The sequence below is a fragment of the Giraffa tippelskirchi genome, chromosome X (genome assembly GCF_054371585.1).
Source record: "Giraffa tippelskirchi isolate mGirTip1 chromosome X, T2T-mGirTip1v1.2.pri, whole genome shotgun sequence".
In the NCBI taxonomy this organism is placed as follows: Eukaryota; Metazoa; Chordata; class Mammalia; order Artiodactyla; family Giraffidae; genus Giraffa; species Giraffa tippelskirchi.
The window spans coordinates 28,759,324-28,780,915 of record NC_137289.1 but is presented as its reverse complement, the minus strand read 5'-3'; the positions used below and the strand labels follow the sequence as shown (position 1 = coordinate 28,780,915).

General features: G+C 36.0%; 1 protein-coding gene across 4 annotated transcripts in view; it reads left to right on the top strand.

Annotated features, from left to right (window-relative positions):
* XIAP (X-linked inhibitor of apoptosis) overlaps positions 1–21,592 on the top strand; it is a 38,195-nt gene that overhangs the window by 1,897 nt on the left and 14,706 nt on the right. For all 4 annotated transcript variants that reach the window (XM_081565248.1, XM_081565249.1, XM_081565250.1 and 1 more), the window contains 3 exons: positions 17,566–18,469; positions 19,915–20,014; positions 21,086–21,164. In XM_081565248.1, the coding sequence (XP_081421374.1) occupies positions 17,593–18,469; positions 19,915–20,014; positions 21,086–21,164 (1,056 nt within the window). In that variant the 5' untranslated portion in view covers positions 17,566–17,592. The remainder of the gene's footprint in view (positions 1–17,565; positions 18,470–19,914; positions 20,015–21,085; positions 21,165–21,592) is intronic.

The following is a 21,592-nucleotide window of genomic DNA, read 5'->3' as shown; positions in this document are numbered from 1 at the left end:
CCTATATGTATTTATGTATCAGTGATTTGTAAAATCCAGAAAGGTTCATGTCAGCCCAACTGGCAAAGCAAGCTTGATTATCTGATGCTCATATTTCATCTTTGGTTTTCTCCTATTGCTCCTAATGTAAGAAGGTAACAATATTGTATTTTATTAGTCTTTATATAGTTTTGGAAAATGTGCTAAGCTTTTAATTATTGAATAATTAACAAATTATAACATTCAGGATATCAAATTTGACACAAAGAAAAATATTCTGAATGTAGAAATCTTTGTAAAAATCATATAAAAAAATTAAGACAGTAAAGGTCCCTGGTGATTAGTAGTTCAGCTCTTTTGTTTTTATTACCAGGTTAAGACACACAAAAAAGTGAATTGCCCAAGGTCATATATCTAATTATTAACAGAGCTTGGACTAGAGTCTAGGTCCTAGTCCAGTGCACCTTGTACTACACCTGTAATTTTATTGCTTTCTAGTGCATTTGATGACTCCAACAAGGGGGAGAAGGGAATACTGACTAAAAGTCAGGTCCATTTTACTAGATAAGAATTACTGTAATTAATGACTCAGTTAACTTGTATAGTGCTTGAAATATTTAACTAACATAAATGTTCCCCTTGTATTTGGTTGTAAACATTAACTTGTATAGTGCTTGAGATATTTTACTGACATAAATGTTCCCTTGTATTTAGTTATAAACATTAACTCATTTAGTAAATCGTTTGTGTATATTATAAATGCTTAGAGACTCCAAGTGTGAAATAGTGATATGTTCCTGTTTTTCCTTGGTCTCATATTTAAATCTGGTAGCTGGTGCTAACAGATTAAAAAAAAAAAAGAGCTGATGTATTAAAAAAAAAAAAACAAACAGACTTAACTGAGCACCTACAATATATGCCAGGTATTGTAGTATGTGGTAGAATCCCAAAGATGAATATGGCAAAATAGATGCCCTTGTTCTCTTGAGGATGGGAGATTATCATGAACTGTCTTGTCTCAAACTTTGTGGTCTAATCTGGTAATAGTATTAAAGAATGTAATCTGTAGCACTGTTTAAGGTCATTGTGTGAGTAGATTTGAGGAGATAAAAAGAGTAGTGGTAAAATAAATTGATACTGAGTTGAACAAATATTATTTTCACATCTTAGAGGTCATGTGGTACAGTGGAAAGAGCCTTAGATTGAAAGCCTGAGTTCCTATGTTGACTTTGTTTCTGATTAGCTAAGGGATTGTGAACGAATCATTCAACCTCATTGCCTCCATGTTTCTTTTTCATAAATTTTAAAGTATATTTATTCCACTTAATTCAAAGCATGAAAAGAGCATTTGGAATATTACAAGAGAAATGTACCTGCCGTAAGAACTTGAGGCCAAACTTAAGTTATCTGTTTATCTACTCTGTATATACTTAAGTAGGTTGTCCTTTGTGTGATAAAAGCATATTTATGTCCATTTTGTAGGACTTGGCATGGACTTTTATTTTTAATTATGATATAGTTGTAGCTGTGCTATTTGATACATTTGGGTATTTGATTTGGTATAGTTGGTACCCAGTCTTTGTTATGGATACATGTGATTCATTATCATTCTGATCTGCTTCTATAATACATGAATATTTTCAACAATATGGGTTGTGGTAAAAAGCGAGGTTTACCTGCATTGACTAGGAATAGCTTGAACTCAGATGGTCAGACAGAGGTTGAACTGAGTGAGTTAAAGCTAATGTCCTAAACTGGGCAAAGCTGGTGCCACTGTGTCTTCTCTGGTATATCTGTAAATGCTTATATATGGTTTGAACTTTTATGCTTATTCCTGTAATGATTTTGTTGACCTCATAACACAGACTTCTCAGCATATATTGCTATGTGATGTACCTTTTGTGGCTCCACCTAGTTTTTCAAGCCTTGAAAGGGCACAGAGCCTAACATGTTTTACCTTACTGGACTACCCTTTCTACAAATAATCCTGATAGTAATTTCCTTATACCTTTTGTTATTGTTTAATTGCTCAGTCATGTCTGACTCTTTGCAACCCCATGGACTCTAGCCCGCTGGGCTTCTCTGTCCATAAAATTTTCCAGACAAGAATACTGGAGTGGGTAGCTATCCATTCCCTTCTTAAGGGGATCTTCCTGACCCAATGATCGAACCCACGTCTCCTGCATTGGCAGGTGGATTCTTTACCATTGAGCCACCAGGGAAGCCTCCTTATACCTAGATTGGTCATAATCACTGGGTTTGCATTTTTTACTGTCATTTACTGGCCACATGATCTTTGATGAGTAACAACCAGTCAGAAAATCACTGTTTCCCAATATTTCAAATGGGTGTAGGATGTGTAGGTTAAATTAGCTACCACATATGAAAAAGTTGTAGATTGTAAGGCACTTTACATATTTTAGTTATTATCAGAGGTAACATGGTAAAAGAGGATGGGCTGTGGAATCACACAAGTTCCTGGTTAAATTCTGACCTTTGAAACAAATAGGATTAGAAATTAGTTTCAATTTAGCATATTTTAGTAGATTAGAGAAAATGCATATAGTTAAAATGATGGGGTAGAGGAAAATGAAAATTGGTCTATACTGTTTAAAACACATGGAGCATTCGTTAAATATGTTATACTGTTTTAATGTGGCTTGTAGTCACTGTAGTGACGTTTCCTTCATTTTATGTCATTTTTTAACTCAATCCCAATGGAAGACAAACCTACTAAATGTTTGCTTAGAGAAAACAGAGTGGCTTTTAGAAAGAATACAATATTTTTGCTGGGGAAAAAGAAAAGATGTTGCCCTTTATCAAGAACTTATTTCGGCACTTGCTTGTGATCCCAACATGATCATGGAAGAGAATACTTAATCCTGAGAAAGACTTAGGGTAGTGACTACCCATTCACCAAGTCATTTATCAAAAGAACCTCAGAACGGCACTTGTGGAACCATCTGATTTTTTCCAGTACCGCATCCTGATCACTCTGTCAGCGTAAGTTATCTGAACGACTATCAAATAGAATAAGTTCCAGTTTCTGTGGCCTTTGTCAAATCATTTAATTTCCTTATGCTTTAATTTCCTTATCTAAAAATGAAAAAGTGATTTCTGTTATCCTGCTTAGCACAAATGCAAGTAAATTATGTTGAATAAGTTTTGCTTTTGAATGTCAACAAATATAATGATTTTACTTTTCCGTGTTCTTGATTCTGAGCTGCCCTTTTGTAAAAATTATTTCAGGGAAATTTTTGGCTGAAGATCAGGGGACACTGCTTTCTTACCAGTGCCCAAAATTATTTTCTTAAGTGAACAAGTTTAGAACTCCAGCAGTAGATATCACTCAGACATTTTTCGGTGTCTTTTATTTTCAACTCAAGTTAACAATAAGCAGTCAGGTATTATTATTACCTATGTTTCTCAGCCTTCTCTTCTAATGATTTACTGCTACCCAGGCAGTGGACCAAAAGACATGTGTTCATGGCCAACCACTTGTACATAACTCGGTTACTGCTTTTATCTCTGGGAGTTGACCTGTATCCTCTTTTTTTTTTTTTTGGCCTTGCCACAGTATGCAGGATCTTAGTTCCCCAACCAGGGATCAAACTTTGCCATCTGCTGTAGGAGCCTGGACTCTTAACCACTGGACCACCTGGGAAGGACCCTTTTATTTTTTAACTTGATAATTGACAATAATATTACAAAGTAGCAAATTGACAGAAATTCTCAGGCAAAAAGATAAGGATCTAAGAATATGTTCTTCCCTCTCCTTGTTATAAGTTATAAAAATTATTTTCTGTGAAAAAAGAGCCAAAACCTTGCAATAGCAGGCCCCACTAATGATACCTTACCAGGCCATTTTATTCACAGATGAAGGAAACATTGTCATATGGCAGATAGCCAAATAACACCCCCAGCCTGCTGGGCACAATTGTATAAAGGACCTTGACTAATCAAGAGTCCAACTGCTTCTTTCTTTTAATTAGAATCTATTTGCTGGATAAAATTTAGAAAATTAAGAAAACCATAAAGAAGAAAATTAAAGTCAGTAATCCCAGTACCTAGAGATAATAACCACAGTAGAGTTTTAATGTGTAATTTAGCCTGAATCTTTATATATCGCTCAGTCATGTCCTACTCTTTGTGACTCCATGAACTGTAGCCTGCCAGTCTCCTTTGTCCATGGAATTCTCCAGACCAGAATACTGGAGTGGGTAGCCATTCCCTTCTCCAGGGTTATCTTCCCAACCCAGGGATCAACCCAGGTCTCCCACATTGCAGGTGAATTCTTTACTAACTGAGCCACCAGGGAAGCCCCTTATATATTAGTATTTTTTATAATTGGGATTATACTAGACAATATTGTTTTATAACCAGCTTTTTTCACTTAATACAACATCATGAACACCTATTTGTGTCCTTTAGTAGTATTCTGCAACCTAAGTTTTTAAAGGTTGCCTAGTATCTACATTAACAAAGTGTTGTCCTCTTTTGTTGGAATTTTTTTTAAAATAAATACTGCTGTATTGAACATCTTTATATACATATTTTTTAAAAAACATCCTTGATCATTTCCTTAGTGTTAATGCTTAGTACTAGAATGGCTGGTTCAGAAAGTAACCACATATTTAAAACTTTTAGAACGTATTGTCAGATCTCTAGAAAAGGTGTACCAGTTTTTAGTTCCACCAACAAGAATGACTGTTGTCCTTTATCTTCTCATCCGCTGGATTTTTATTGTTAGTGATAGCAATCTCTGCTAGAACGTACAAAAGTGGTATCTTTTGAAATGTTTATTTCTTTGATCACTCATGATATTTAACATTTTTGCATGTTTGTTGGGCATTAGTATTTGCTACTTGTAAATTTGTTTTCTATTGAGATGTTCTTTTTTTTTAATAAATTAATAAGAGCTTTCAAGCTTTAAGACTATTCCTAGTTGAAAACAAGATAGATAAAAAATAAGTGGTGATAGGACACACTGCTGTGTGAGATCACTTTGGTATTGATGTTAAAAACAAACAGGAACTTCCCTGGTGGCCCAGTGATTGAGACTCCACGATCCCAATGCAGGGGGCATGGGTTCAATCCCAGGTCAGGAACCTAAGATCCTGCATGTCACACGGTATTGCCAACATTTTTAAAAATGCAAATGAACAGGAGGACATTAAGTCCAACATATTTTATAATAGTAAAAATTGTTAGCTTTAGAAAAGCCCGGCAGTGAAGGTGCATAACTGTGTGTGTGTGTGTTAACATTTGTGTTTTTTAAAATGCTGTAACACATCTCTGGAGGGATGTAGGAAAAACTGGTAAGAGTGATTGCTTCTAGGAAGGGAACTGGAGGTTTAAGGTACAGGGGTGGAATGGATGCAACTTTTGTACCTCTTGAATTTGATCATATGTGTATTTTCTCTTTTAAAAAAATATACATCTAAAATTCATGTTCAGCAATATGAAATTGTGAGGTTATGATACATTCATATAGTCAGATACTAGTCATCCAGTTAAAATAATGTTCTAATCTATGTAAAAATTGATGTGGAGAGATCCTTATGATATATTTTTAAGTAGTAAAAAGCAAATTATAAAAATACCATATAAGTACCCTTTAGAAATATTTATAATGTGCATGTATACATGTACACAGAAAAGGGTCTTAAAAGATAAACATATTAAAGTATTCACAGTCTGAATAATAGGCTTCTTTTCCCCCCTCTTTTAAAAAAGAAAACCCTTGTTTGTATTAAATATTGGGTTGGTATCCATCATGAGATTTTGTTTTTCTGGCTATTCTGATTTTAGCATAGATTTTTTAGCTATTAATAGACTCTGAATAAGCATAAACAGTATTAATCTATGCTATGGATCTACAGTTTGGGCTATAGATGGTTTGTTTTTGAATCAAAGACTTGATTAACAAGCACTGTAAATTGTCTTAAGTACTGAACAGTTTTCAGCAAAATGGAAGAGGGGATACTAGTGATTTTGAACCTTCTGATGATCTTAAGTGAATTCCTGAGCCCCAAATCTGTGTATTCTTCATTCAAAGAAAACATTCTTTGAGGGAGCACAGTCCCATGATTTATGGAAGAAAAGATGACGGAATACCTTACTGTGGGTCCATTCTGAGAGAACTATACCTGTGGAGTTAATTACTATAAACAATTTGGCAAAGATTGGAGGTCTGGGCTCAAATTTAAGTATTACTATGACTTTCTAAATTAAGTGTAGAACATGTAATTGATACTCCCTTTGTTGATTCTCAGCATGGCCTTTCAGGTATTTACAGAAGTAGGCTTTCATGATCAAGCATATATTGTAGTCAGCAGTATTAATAAGTTGATGTTATTGACTGAGCTTATGGGCTAAGTGCTCCTTAATGCCATTCAGTTATTTGAGTGGCTCTAGTGCTTAATTTTAGGGAGAGAACTTTTGATTTGATTGAATGTAATTAACCTCAAAAATGTTGTATTGACCATTTAACTTATATGAAAATATGCTTCATGGTTTGAAGAACCTAGTAGTATAAATAACAATTTGACTAAAAGTTGAATTTTTGTGTAAATGTATCATAGTATAAAAACTGAATTTTAAAAATCTGTTTTTTTAAAATATACCCCTTTTTAAAAAAAAAAAAATAAAAATAAAATATACCCCTTTTGTTGAGGGCAAGTAGATTTTTAAAATTCAGCTTTTTAATACTATGTTATATTTATGTAGATACATTTTTTTTAGATACTACAATTTTGTAAATCAAAATGCTGTTTCTAAACAGGGAACTAACTAATACTTTAAGATCATTATAAGAGGGATTGACCTCCACTGGGTCAGGGAGAATGTTGCTAGCTTGATGAGATCTCTATGCTGGATCTTCTATAGGGGCAAGAAACAACTGATGAAAAAAATCTTACAATATTTCTACACATAATGAGCAAAGAGAGAATCTTAAGATAAATTTTAAATTATGGTGTTTTGGGTCAGCACACATAAGATTTTTATTATATTACTATGAAAAATTTTATGAATCTTATAATGTTTTTGAAATGTGATTTGAATTGTACTGTTTGCATGATATGCATATGTTTCCTATTTCAGTCACATTTCCTGGTCGCAGTGGCATAGTAACAATTTTTACTACTCACATTGATTTCAAGAGTCCATTGGAGGTGGTGGGTAGAATGTGGGATAGTGCCAGCTGTGACCAAATAGAGGTGGTTAAACATTCATTCTTTTGCCCAACATTGATTAAGCACTACTGTGTCACTCATTGCTTTAGGAATTGGGAATACAAATGTGATAGGGCAGAGCCCTTGCCATAAAGGACCTTCATTCTAACAATATAGGTACACCTATAAACATACACACATGCAGTCATTATTCAGTCGTGTTCTAGTACAACTTTGGTCTTCAGCAAATTATTTAGAGGATATACTGAGGGCACAAAGAGTAGTCATTCTATACTAGGGTTTTGAGTGGCTGAATCAGTGAAGATGTCATAGATGAAATTCTAAAAACATATGTCTTCTGAGTTTTAAACAGGTGTATGTGTGTGTGTGTGCACGCTCAGTTGTGTCTGACTGTGCGACCCTATGGACTGTAGCCCACCAGGCTCCTCTGTCCATGGAGTTCTCCAGGCAAGAATGCTAGAGTGGGTTGCTATGCCCTCCGCCAGGAGATCACCCCAACGCAGGGATCAAACCCGTGTCTCCTGCATTGGCAGGCAGGTTCTTTACCACTCTGCTACCTGGGAAACCCTTAAACAGATGCCCTTATTACATAATGTGTTTCAGTTGGCATGGTAGTACTGCAATGGGAGCTAATAGGGTTATATTGCTTGCTTACATTTTGTCATATTTATAACATCATTGTTTTAGTTTCTTTGGGCTGTCATAATAAAGTACCACAAACTGAGTGACTTAAAACGGCAGAAATTTAGGGACTTCCCTGGTGGTCCAGTGGTTAAGACTCCGAGCTTCCACTGCAGGGGGAACTAAGTCCTTGGTTGAGGAACTAAGATCCTACGTACTGTGTGACCAGAAAGAAAGAAGGAAATTTATTTTTGCACAGTTCTGGTAACTAGAAGTCTGAAATCAAGGTGTTGGCAGGGCCATGCTGTCCCTGAAGCTCTGGGGAGAACCTGTTCCATGCCTTTCTCTTAGCTTCTGGTATTGCTATTGATGCTCGATGTTTTCCTTGGTTTGTCAGTACATTAAGACTCCAGTCTCTGCCTCTATCTTCACATGGCCATCTTCCTTGTGTTTCTTCTCCATTTTTGACAAGAATATCAGTCATATTGGATGACGACACCCTAATGACCTCATCTTAACTTGATTGTATCTGCATGGACCCTATATCCAAATAAGGTCACATTCCTAACCAGTGGCTTAGGGCTTCAAAATATCTTTTTTTTTTTAAATTAGTTTATTTGTCTATTTTTTAACTTTAAAATATTATATTTGTTTTGCCATACATTGACATGAATCCACCATGGGTGTACACATGTTCCCCTTCCAGAACCCCCATCCCATCCCTCCGGGTCATCCCGGTGCACCAGCCCCGAGCACCCTGTATCATGCATCGAACCTGGACTGGCAATTTGTTTCACATATGATAATTTACATGCTTCAATGCCATTCTCCCATATCATCCTGCCCTCGCCCTCTCCCATAGAGTCCATAATACTGTTCTATTTATCAGTGTCTCTTTTGATATCTCGCATACAGGGTTATCTTTACCGATTGACTAAATACCATATATACGTGTTAGTATACTGTATTGGTGTTTTTCTTTCTGACTTACTTCACTCTGTATAATAGGCTCCAGTTTCATCCACCTCATTAGAACTGATTTGAGTGTATTCTTTTTAATGGCTGACAAAATATCTTTGAGAGGGCACAATTCAACCCATAATAATCACTTAATTCCTTTTTACTGTGCCACATCAATATAGTTACTTAAGAAATGCTTTTTTATGATGAGGTTAACAAGACCCTTGGTTGCAGAGATAATGGTAAGTATTTTTAGTTCATTAAGTGAGCCTGTAGTGACTGAATGAATTTCTCCCAGAGACCAGAAGGGTGAAACACAGGCAAGTTGTAGAGATCTCTGAGCTCAATAAGAAAGGTGAAAAGTTTTGCTGCTTATTTATTAACAGCAAACAAACAGTGATTTGTTATTCAGGTGCTCCTTTGACTTTAAAAGATTTAATAGGTTTTTGTTATAGTTAATTCTCAGTCATCAGAGATAGTTCCCTAGTATATCATCTTAAATAATTAAATTTATGTAAATCTTCAAAACTACTTTCTTCGTTGTCTTGTACACATATGAAACTGCTTGTTAATTTTTTCTAAGATGCTGTGGTAACTGAAACTCGTGATATTATGGATTAGATTTTTTAAATTACTTTTGCCATAATAATTGCCTACCAAATAGAATTCAGTTTAAGAAATTACTGTTAATCTTCATTTCAAGTAAGACAGATTTTTATTAGAAAGCTTAATACTTAAATACATTTTGGAGTAGTGTTCTGGTATTTAATATCACAAAAGTATTTCCCTCCATGGGATTTTTTTTTCAATTGATCAAAATTTTATTTCATTTTTTTTTACCATTTAGAGAAGCTAGCTTTCAAAAGGGAATCATTTGATCCTTCACTGTTTTAATAGCACACAACTGTCATAAACATGTCCTTACTAGCCTTATTTTAAAATGAATTATTAAATAGCTTTGGGGGAAATTATTCATAGACCACAGGGAACTTTGTAATATTCTTAATTTCTATGTGCATGCATTATTATAGTGCTTACGCACATTGTACAATGATAAATACCAAAGAAATCAGGCAAAGAATGAAAATTGGCAGCCTCACCCTTACTTGTCATAAGTGGATGTGTGGGAAATAAATAGCCCAATGAAAATAATATAGGTAAACTTTACTTGTCAGTGGTAAATACCACAGCTTTCTCTTAAAGTGTAGGCAATGTTCCCAGAATAATCCCACTGAAGAAAATCCAAAATCTTTACATAAAAAAGTGCACAAGTTTGCCCTGTGTGTAAAAGTCTTTAAGTGAATTTTATATCCAAAACAATTTGCACTACTTGAATACAGATCTTCCTCAACTTATAATGAGGTTGCATCCCAATAACACCATCCTAAGTTGAAAGTATCATAAGCCAAAGATACATTTTATACACCTAACTTACCAAATATCATAGCTTAGCCTGTCCTACCTTAAATGTGCTCAGAACACTTACATTAGCCTACAGTTGGGGAAAATCTAACACAAAGCCTGTTTTATAATAAAGTGTGGAATATCTCATGTAATTTATTGAATACTGTACTGAAAGTGAAAAATGGAATGTTTGTATGGGTAGAGTTATGAGTCTATCAGTTGACCTTCGTGATTACCTGAACTGACTGGGAGCTGCAACTTGCCCTGCCGCCCAGTGTCACTAGAGAGTATCAGACTGCACTAACGCAGGAAAAGATCTGAATGTGTATCACTTTCACGCCATTATAAAGTGGAAGAATCATGTCAAACCATTGTAAGTGGGGACCATCTGTACCTTAAAAAAGTTCAGAAGCCTACCAACATATATATAGTAACACACACCCAAAACAAAAGGAATGCTTTCCAGTGAGATTGGGAATGAGGAGAAGAATTAAAGGAGAGCATCTCCTGTATTACCGGAGTCAATAATATTAGCCTATTATATAATCTGTAGGATAGACAAATATCAGTGTGAAAAACTCACAGAATTTCATAATTCAGGAACATAGCTTCAGTGCTTCATAATGTAGAAAGAAGCACCTAAGAACAGCCAATTGGTTTGATTTCTTAGAAGTTAGAAAATGATTTGTAACAATTAACAGCAAACTAACACAATATTGTAAAGCAATTATCCTCCAATTAAAAATATAATAAAATTAGCACAAGAACAACATTAAGAAATAAAAATACTAGGGGAATTCCTCGGTGGTCCAGTGGTTAGGACTTTGTGCTCTCACTGCCCAGGGCCCAAATTCAATCCCTGGTCAGGGAACTGTGATTCCCTAAGCCTGGGGAATGGCCGTGCCTCCTCCCCCCCAAATACTGGGTACACAAGAACTGAGGTCCTCAAAGTACCAAAAATATCTAAAGAGAATCAGACTTCACATTAGAATTTAAAGAATGTAGTTAAAGGAAAAACTAATTAGAATCTTTGTAATAGGTTAAATATTTAACTCTTTCAAATAGAAATAATCCTCTCACATAGTTCTGAAAATGTACTCTAGCATCTAGTTTTCCATATCAAAAGCACATAATTTCATTAGCAGAGCTCCCTTTGTTTTAGACTTAAAATCACCTCTGATCCACCAAAGTTTGTACTAACAGTTACCAAACTAATTAAGTAACATTTAAACAGCTTTATTGAGATACAGTTCACATACTATAATATTAATTTTGAAGTATACAGTTCAGTGATTTTAATGATCAGAGTTATACAACCACCATTACAATCTCAGTTCAGTCAGTCAGTTCAGTTGCTCAGTGCAACCACCTGGACTGCAGCACACCAGGCCTCCCTGTCCATCAACAACTCCTGGAGCTTACTCAAACTCATGTCCATCGAGTCAGTGATGCCATCCAACCATCTCATCCTCTGTCGTCCCCTTCTTCTCCTGCCTTCAGTCTTCCCCAGCATCAGAGTCATTTCCAATGAGTCAGTTCTTCGCATCAGGTGACCAAAGTATTGGAGCTTCAGCATCAGTCCTTCCAATGAATATTCAAGACAGATTTCCTTAGCATTGACTGGTTGGATCTCCTTGCAGTCCAAGGGACTCTCAAGAGTCTTCTCCAACACCGCAGTTCGAAAGCATCAATTCTTCGGCTCTCAGCTTTCTTTATAGTCCAACTCTCACATCCATACATGACTACTGGAAAAACCATAGCTTTGACTGGACGGACCTTTTTTAGCAAAGTAATGTCCCTGCTTTTTAATATGCTGTCTAGATTGGTCATAACTTTTCTTCCAAGGAGCAAGTGTCTTTGAATTTCATGGCTGCAGTCACCAACTGCAGTGATTTTGGAGCCCCCCCCCCAAAAATTACAGTCTAATTTAGAATATTTTAATTACTCTGCAAAGAAACCCAGTAACCATTTGCATATTTCTGATTCTCCTCCTCACCCAGCTGTAAGCAGCCACTAATCTACTTTCTCTGTCTATTTATTTTAAGAAACTTTAAACTGACAACATTATTGTTCTCATGCCTTTTCCAGGTCATTGGCTCAGAGGTCTAAACGTTCTTAAATTAGCTAAATTTACAAGTCCTCAGACATCCTCACTCAGAAAACATTCAGCATTCAAATGATGGTTTCATGATGTTCCATCTTATAAGAGTTTTTGATCTGGAACATGTGTTTCAAATTCTGTTCGCACCACTTTCTAGGAGTGCTAAACTCATTTAATTAGAAGGAATAAAACCATTCTGTCCAAACTCAAAACTGAGTTTGTTCTATTTGGGTTAACCATTTCCAGGCTTTCAATAATAAGAGCAGCTTTAGGAATCTAGTGTGGCACACCACTATCTTCAATAATAATGCTTTTATCCTTTGGCTCAGTGTTTTGGTTCAATCTGCTGTGGATAGCCAAGAAAGCTATTACCAGTAGATTGGCCAGAGCTGCCAGAAGTCCTACGGTTCCTAACGTTGTTCTCCTGTTTACTTGTCTTGCTATTATGATGAAGCTGTGACTGTTTGCAGTCATCCTGTTATTTGATCAAAACTCTTCCCTGGGGAATTCCCTTGCAGTCCAGTGGTTAGGACTCCATGCTGCCACTGCAGGGGGCACTGGTTCGACCCCTGGTCAGTGAACTAAGGTCCCATATACCGCACAGCCAAAAAGAAAAACAAAACTGAATCATTGTGCTGTACATCTGAAACTAACATGACATTGTAAATCAACTATACTTCAACAAAATGTAAAAAAATAAAGCTCTTCCCTGAAACTTCTATACCACTAACCTAAAATGTCATTAGCAGCTGAAAGTCCTGTGCTGTGAGCCAGACCTCCTGGAACAAGCCAGGGTATAACGATCTGTGGGACCCACTCTAAGCCATATAGTGTCTCCTTTAGGCTCAAACCATCCCAGCTATAGAGCCCCAGGGAATGGTCAGTGTTGTATTTATAAAGATGAACTAGTCCTATGATGTGTTTCTGGGGGAATGTCCACATCTGTAATGGAAGATACATCTTAAGTATTGGTGCATACCAATGACTAGATCTGGCTTTTTTCTTTGGTTGACGGAACATCCGTTAAAACATTTTCCTTCTTCATTAGCATGTCAGTACCAAAGGCACTATTTGCTTCTTTCTGTTTTTCTGTATAAAAATCCTAAGCAGCAGGTTGGTTGTTGAAATCGTTTTGTGGTAATTATCATCTTTATATATAGATGGTAAGTCTCCCTGGCATAGGCTAATAAAATGTCATCATTAGGTATCTTAAGAACATGTTGCAGTAATCCATGAAACTCCGCAAAATGTCCAAGTTTTGCTCTGTGTGTTGAAAACTGACAAAATTCGGTGCCAACCTGCTCTTCTCCAGGCTGCTTGGGCGGCTGCAGTCAGGCTGAGTGCAGGAGCTGCAGCCCAGGAGTCTGCCACTCACCAGAGGCACCTGCAGAGGAGGCTTGGGTCTCAATGCTGGGCTCCAAACAGCAGCTGGGGCCGCCTGTCTCTGTGGTGGCTGGAGGCACAACTCTGTCCCCCCTCCCTCTGCTTTGGTTGGGTGCAGAGCCCTGGTGGAGGGGGATAAGGGGGCAACCAACCCATTCACCTCTTTGCTCTCGGCCACGTCCCCCACAACCAGGCCTGTGGTGCCAACCAGAGAGAAGTTAGGTGAAAATATTATCAGACACATTTTGGAGAAAAAGATCACCTTAAAATATTTTACCCATATATTAAAAATTACCTCCAGGTCTTGTTCATGAGTATATATTGCACAGCTGCAGTCTGATATACATCCTACTTTATATCCTTTACCCTGTAAAATAACCTTTGTTCTGTATATTTGACAACTTTAATAATGAAAACCTGAGGGAAATAGAAACACTTGTATTGCATGCAGATACCAGGTAGGTAGGTTTTCTGTTTTTCTCTCCCCTCCAACTCCCCATAGTCCCACATTATTGCTAGAGTAGCAGTCAGTCTCCTCTCTTTGGCGTATGCCTATGGCTATCTTTACCCAGTTGACTAGGCTAAATATATATATGTATGTGTGTGTATAAATATGTATACATATAATATACATGTTTATGTTTGTATACATATGTATGCACACATGTATATGTATGGGTACATGTATATTTTATGTGTGTACAGGTATATGTGTATTTTATGTGTGTGTGTGTATATATATATATATATATATAGGTGTATGTATATTTTAAACACATCTCACCATGTTGAAATCTTCCATACCCCTTGTATAAATATATACCACTGCTTGCTGATTCTTTTTATGCCAGTGTTGGCTTTCAGAGTGCCAGTTTTCTTAACCACTGTTCTCTCAAGGTTCCTGACTGCCTAGCCCCTTTATGTCAAACCTTTCTTGGACATCTTTCTCTCTGTATAAGAGAGAGAGAAAGTAAGAGTGCCTTCTTACTTTCTGCTTACCCAGTTCAAAGTCAAATTTTGCTTTCACAAAGAAGCCTTAAGTTATCTCAGCATACTTTATTGTACTCAGCTCTCCCTTTTCACATCCAAAACCTTCTCATTCATACCTCACTTTCTCTCTATTCACAATTCCTCTGCTCCACATATACTTATTTTCTAAATATCATCTTTCCCACCTTGATTTCACTTAAACCCAGTTTTTAAAAATCATCTCCCTTCACTTTCTTTTGGCACTTTTTTTTCCAATCTCAAGGTTTCTGTTTTTTGTCAATCAATTTTTCTCCCTTTTAACTCTTAACCTTTCTGGTAGTGGTTTTCTCACTCTTCTACAAAAGCCCCCACTCTGATAATGTATATGCAGTGTTCAGTTGAGTGGCTCTGAATAAATACCTGCTTTTCAAACACGAGAAATGTAAACTATTAGCATGGAAATAACCTCTGGGAGGATAAGGTCTCCACTTGAAAGCGTCAAACAGAAATTCTCCTGCTGGTGTTGAATGATGGAGCTTTATCTAATAGTATCTGAAATAGGATGACTACTTGAACCACACAAAATATTCACCATTATGAAATGAAAATAGATCATTGGTTTTACATTTCTGTCTGTTTTGACTGACCTGAGAAACAAAACTTGCCACCTCAGAGAAGGTGACTTTCATATGTCTGAGATTATATTCAGCATTAATTCTTCAGGATAATTATAGACTTAAAAATGCTTAATCCTGTCTCCTGGTCCATGCCAAAGTCCCTTCCAGTGATGAGAGGAACTCAAAATCTACAAGGCAACCCAGTCCATTTTATACTGATATTGATTGTTGTAACTATTCATCCATCCCTGTTCTGGGTTAAAATGTACTGATTGTAATACATATTAGTTAACTCTAATTCTGCCCTCAAGGTAAATAGAATTTGGATCCCTTTTCTACATGGCAGCCTTTTAGATCTGTCAAGGTAGTTACTCTGTTCTCTCCACCGCTCTCCCTACAATTTTCTTTTCCCTTTGAGATAAATACTTGACTCTTCCAACTATTCCTCATAGGATACCGCTTTCATCATCTTGATTGCTCTCTATGGACGTTGTACTTTGTTAATATCCCTTCTAAAATGTTCAGAACTAAAAATAATACTCAGTATGTAGCTGAATTGAATCTGAATGTTGCACATCTGGACATGAATGCAGACTGAAGTTGTTTCAAGTTTTTTAGCTGCCATGTAATGTTGGCTCATGATGAATTTGTAATTAACTAAAATCCCAAGATTTTAATCTGGAGACTTCCCTTCACATGACTTCTTTCCAAACCAGGATTCCATCTTCCTTTAGGTGTGCAACAGATTTTTAAAGTCAGAATGTAAGGCTTTACACATATCCCAATTTTATCTCATTAGCCTGTCAGCTTCCCTTGGTTTCTTTGAATTTTGATTTTTATTGTCAAGCTTATGCTGATTTAGAAGTCTTAAAGCTATCTGGGAAACAATCAAAAGTCGTGGAGACTATCTTCCAAAAATTGTTGTATGCACGTATATCTCAGCTCTTGAGGTGTATATGAATTAATATAGTATCTTCCAGACCCAGGGATCAAACCCAGGTCTCCTGCGTTGCAAACAGATTCTTTACCATCTGAGCTACCAGGGAAGCCCTATATGAATTAGTGCCAGTATAAATTAAGTCCAGGAGGACTGAAGTCCACTGCCAGTCTGCAAGACAGAAGCTTTGTGTTGAACATTAACTCCAAGAGAGATGAAGTTCAAAACATACTGTGCCAACATAATGCCAAAAGAGCTGTTAGTTCTTCCCAAGAAATCAGTTACTATATATATATGAAGTAGAAACAGTCATTGTGACCATTTTATTTTGCTTTTGACAGTCATACACAGAGCACTGTATCATGAATAAAGTGAGATTCTGAAGAATCAGGTTTGCCTGGGGCAACTCTGATTTGTACCTCTTGTCCCAATGTAATTACTAGTAACATCATCTTTCACTTTTTAAAGAGTTCAGGTTTAGAGGATAAATTATCTTGGCCACTCTTCTCATAACCTAACCAGTTCTTTTTAGTATTTTATCTTGGTTAAATATTACAGAGCTGTAATTTGGCAGCTCTAATGAGGCTGCAATCGTATTTCTTTTCCATTTGAACAGATTGTTCCTTGTCTGTGGGTAATTGATTGCAAAAGTAACTGCAATTAAGGTCTACATGTGCTTTGTATTTTTCGTGAACCACCCTCTAGAGGGCACTGTTACATACATTTGAAATGGTCCAGTTCCAACAAAAGTGGACTCTTGTTTTACATGAAAATCATAAACACTTGATGCTCTTAAAGAACACATTGGAACCAACGTTATGAGTAAAACTTATCTTTTGCAAAGCAGTAGAGAAATATTAAAAATTAATTCATTAAAATTCTGAGCATTTTTGTAATTGTAAAAACTGAATTTTGATGCCTTGAATATACAGTGATCCATTATAACAATTATGCTTAGACTTAAGAATCTGCATATTTTATGCTTCTTTCATGTTTTTCCTAATTAATGATTTTACATGGTTAATAATTTCAACATATTCTGCATCACATAGTTTCATGTTTATATAAAATAAGCACTATAAAATGAATAGTTCTACTTGTTTAAATATTACTTTAAATATTTAAATAAGAAAGTGATCTTTCCTGTCTAGATCAATAGATCTACTTGTTTAAATGTTACTTTCCTTTAAAAGAGAAAACAAAAATGCTGGTTTTTACTTTATGACCTGAATCATGTGATAATGTATTCATAGAATTCTAGTTTTAGAATGTTTCTTAGAGATTGTGTGATTACTTTTAAGCCATTAGTGGGTAATTTGTTAGCTTCTAATATCAAAAGTATATTGCCTGTGTTTCACATTTTAGATTTCCTAATGTAATGTTCTCTCTTTGGAAAAGGTGGACAAGTCCTATTTTCAAGAGAAGATGACTTTTAACAGTTTTGAAGGATCTAAAACTTGTGTACCTGCAGACATCAATAAGGATGAAGAATTTGTAGAAGAGTTTAATAGATTAAAAACATTTGCTAATTTTCCAAGTAGTAGTCCTATTTCAGCATCAACACTAGCACGAGCTGGTTTTCTGTATACTGGGGAAGGAGACACCGTGCGGTGCTTTAGTTGTCATGCAGCAGTAGATAGATGGCAATATGGAGACTCACCAATTGGAAGACACAGGAAAGTATCCCCAAATTGCAGATTTATCAATGGCTTTTATTTTGAAAACAATGCTGCACAGCCTACAAATTTTGGTGTCCAAAATGGTCAGTACAAAGCTGAAAACTATATGGGAAACAGAAATCATCTTGTTTTAGAAAGGCCATCTGAGACTCGTGAACACTATCTTTTGAGAACTGGACAGGTTGTAGATTTATCAGACACCGTATACCCAAGGAACCCTGCCATGTGTAGTGAAGAAGCTAGATTAAAGTCATTTCAGAACTGGCCAAACTATGCCCACTTAACCCCAAGAGAGTTAGCTCATGCTGGACTCTACTACACAGGTATTGACGATCAAGTACAGTGCTTTTGTTGTGGTGGGAAGTTGAAAAATTGGGAACCTTGTGATCGTGCATGGTCAGAACACAGGCGACACTTTCCTAATTGCTTCTTTGTTTTGGGCCGGAATATTAATATGCAAAGTGAATCCGATATCGTGAGTTCTCATAGGAATTTCCCAAATTCAACAAATGCTCCAAGAAATCCAGCCATGGCAGATTACGAAGCACGGATCATTACATTTGGGACGTGGATGTACCCAGTTAACAAGGAGCAGCTTGCAAGAGCTGGATTTTATGCTTTAGGTAAACTTTATTATAGCTATTAAATAACTTTCCAACTGTCTCAGGGCTCCTAAAAAGTAAATAGATGCCATTTGCCCCCTAAACTGGTAATATTTAGGTGTAAGCTGGCATGGTTAATTTATGTTAGTAATAGTCTGTGAACCCTTATATTGAATCTGTAATATACCACAGGAATTTATGTGGAAAAGACTACCATATTATGAATAATATGTGTCTTTGTGTAACTGTCTTTTGGAGAAGAATGACATGCAAAAGATGATAGATATCCTTGCTAGAAGAATGGGTCTGATAGTAATACTGACTATAATTTATTGCACACCTGTATGTGCTCAGTAGATGTATTACATGCATTTTCTCTGTGCCTCACAACAACCCTGTAAGAAGAGTTAACATTAGAGAGTTTACCTTGGCTGATGTTAAAATTGATACCTGCCTTTTGTACATAGACTATATACTTGAAAGCTGCCGTATATATTTGAAAGATGTCTTATTGCTTAAAATGAGCACTTTTCAAATGGACTACTGTAGACATGTCAGTTGGAGAAGGAAATGGCAACCCACTCCAGTATTCTTGCCTAGAAAATCCCAGGGTGGAAGAGCCTGGTGGGCTACAGTTTATGGGGTCTCAAAGAGTCAGACATGACTGAGTGACTGAGCACAGACATGTAAGTAGGGAAGGAAAGGCCATCAGTGTGATGGCTTCCAGGAATATTCAGAAAAATTATACCATTATATATCTAACCCATTTACTTTAAAATTGAATAATGCCCAAACCAAAATATCGATTATTTCTATATTTTATTTACTTACTATCACATGACAGTCTTGAAAGTTTATTGTCATATAGCTATAACCTTAGAGAAATTTATCCTGTAATTTCATTATACTCAACTTTATTGTTAAAGTTCTTTCTATAGTTTGAAAAAGTAAGTGTGACCCCAAATGACATGTTGTTAATAAAGTAATTACAAGGTTTTCACATAAAAATTGGGAAATTTTATTTTTGTCTCTTGTGAGTAAGTAAGTGTTAGTCGCTCAGTCGTGCCTGACTCTTTGTGACCCCATAGACTGCAGCCCACCAGGCTCCTCTGTCCATGAGATTTTCCAGGCAAGGATACTGGAGTGGGTTGTCATTTCCTTCTCCAGGGGATCTTCCCAACCCAGGGATTCAACCCGGGTCTCCTGCACTGCAGGCAGATACTTTACTGACTGAGCTACAAGGGAAGCCTCCTGTAAAATACCTCAAATTGAATCAGTAAATTTAGTGTGTGTTTCCTCCTCAAGTGATCTTATCTATTACTTAGATATGAATTCAAATATCTTCTTTTAAGGTGTGAGCTTTTCGTGTAATTTAGAAATGCTTAATTTTATAGTATTTAAAAGGCTATTTTTGTGTAAGGTTGTAATTGCACAAATACATGTGTTTTTACTTGTGTGTTTCTTAGGTGAAGGTGATAAAGTAAACTGTTTTCACTGTGGAGCAGGGCTAGGTGATTGGAAACCCAGTGAAGACCCTTGGGAACAACATGCTAAGTGGTTTCCAGGGTAAGATATTTAAATGTTCATTCAGTGACAGGCAGGTTGGACAGTACATATGCAGCGGGAAGACTTGAATAACTTTTCACCTCAACTATTTTTACCTTTACCAATGGCTTGAAATTCACACCATGTTTATAAAAATTGGGTCACCTACTTTATATACATTAAAAAAAAACACCTAAACCTTTTCCAGTGACCAAAACATTCATCATTTATATATCATACCTGTGACATCCAGATGATGCTATTTCTAAACACCAAATTAGGAATGTATGGTTTTGTTGTTATTGGAAGTAGGCTCTTTAATGATGGGCATGAGAGCCCATGTTGTCAAAGAGATTGCTTAAGAACCCGTCACACCCCCTAGCAAATATTACTGAATCTCACTGATTCTAAGACATACAGTTGTTCACATTTTCATCTCTCCGAAATCAGGACACATCTTGTGGTGGGTCATAATTTAATTGGCAATGGTGATACATAGTATAGTAGTATACATGTATACATACTATACATAATATAATCATGCTGCTTACAATCAGTGGCATCTTAGAATGATGACATATTCTAAGTGTCTCTCTGCTATCATGCCTTTTTAAGGCACACAGATGTATAGTGTACAGTGATGTGAATTTTTGGCCTACAAAATAGTACAATTTAAAACTTCAGAATGATCATTTGGAAGTAAGTCTTAACCTTAAACACTCTTAAAAGGAAAGGCTGAAAGCCTAAAAGATTCCTTTAAAATGTATGATTGGTTAATCTCTAAATAAAACTCATTAAGATTAACTATTTAAGACGTTTTTAAATGTCAAGGTGCTAGTTTAATAACTTGTTTAAAAGCTGAATATTCTCAAGTTGATATTTTTGCTCTACTAATATTAGCATATTAGGATAACAAAGGGAACATTTTTTAACATTAAAATGATAGTTGGATAGTGAATTCAGTAACATTTTGTGGCTCTTTAGAAATATCAAAAAGCAAGTTAATAGAATTAAGATGATGAAGATTCTATCTTTACTTATACTTTACTAATTGATGAGCTACTAAAGTTTAACCTTCTTTTATTTGTTTAGCTGTAAATATCTGTTAGAAGAGAAGGGACAAGAATATGTAAACAATATTCATTTAACCCATTCAGTTGGGGAGTCTCTGGTAAGTCACATATTGTAGAATACACATTTTCAAATATTATGTAATTTGTTTTGCACATTTCTTGGTGTAAAATTCACAGTATAGTATTTTAAATTAATAATATATGATGAACCTAAATGGGAGATCTTGAAGAGTGCTTGTTTTTCTTAAGCTGAAGCAAATTCGTGAAAAGGAGATCAGGATGAACCGATTTAAGTATCACTGTAGGCGAAAATGGACTTGAAGAACTAAAACACTTAAATCCCTCAGCCTTCTGAAATTAGACTTGTATAATGTGTTTTGTACTGATAGTTTTTAACTTTTCACAGACAGTATTTAAAATCTCAAAAACATACCGAAATTGGAGAAGGAAATGGCAACCCACTCCAGTATTCTTGCCTGGGAAATCCCATGGACAGAGGAGCCTGGCAGGCTACAGTCCATGGGGT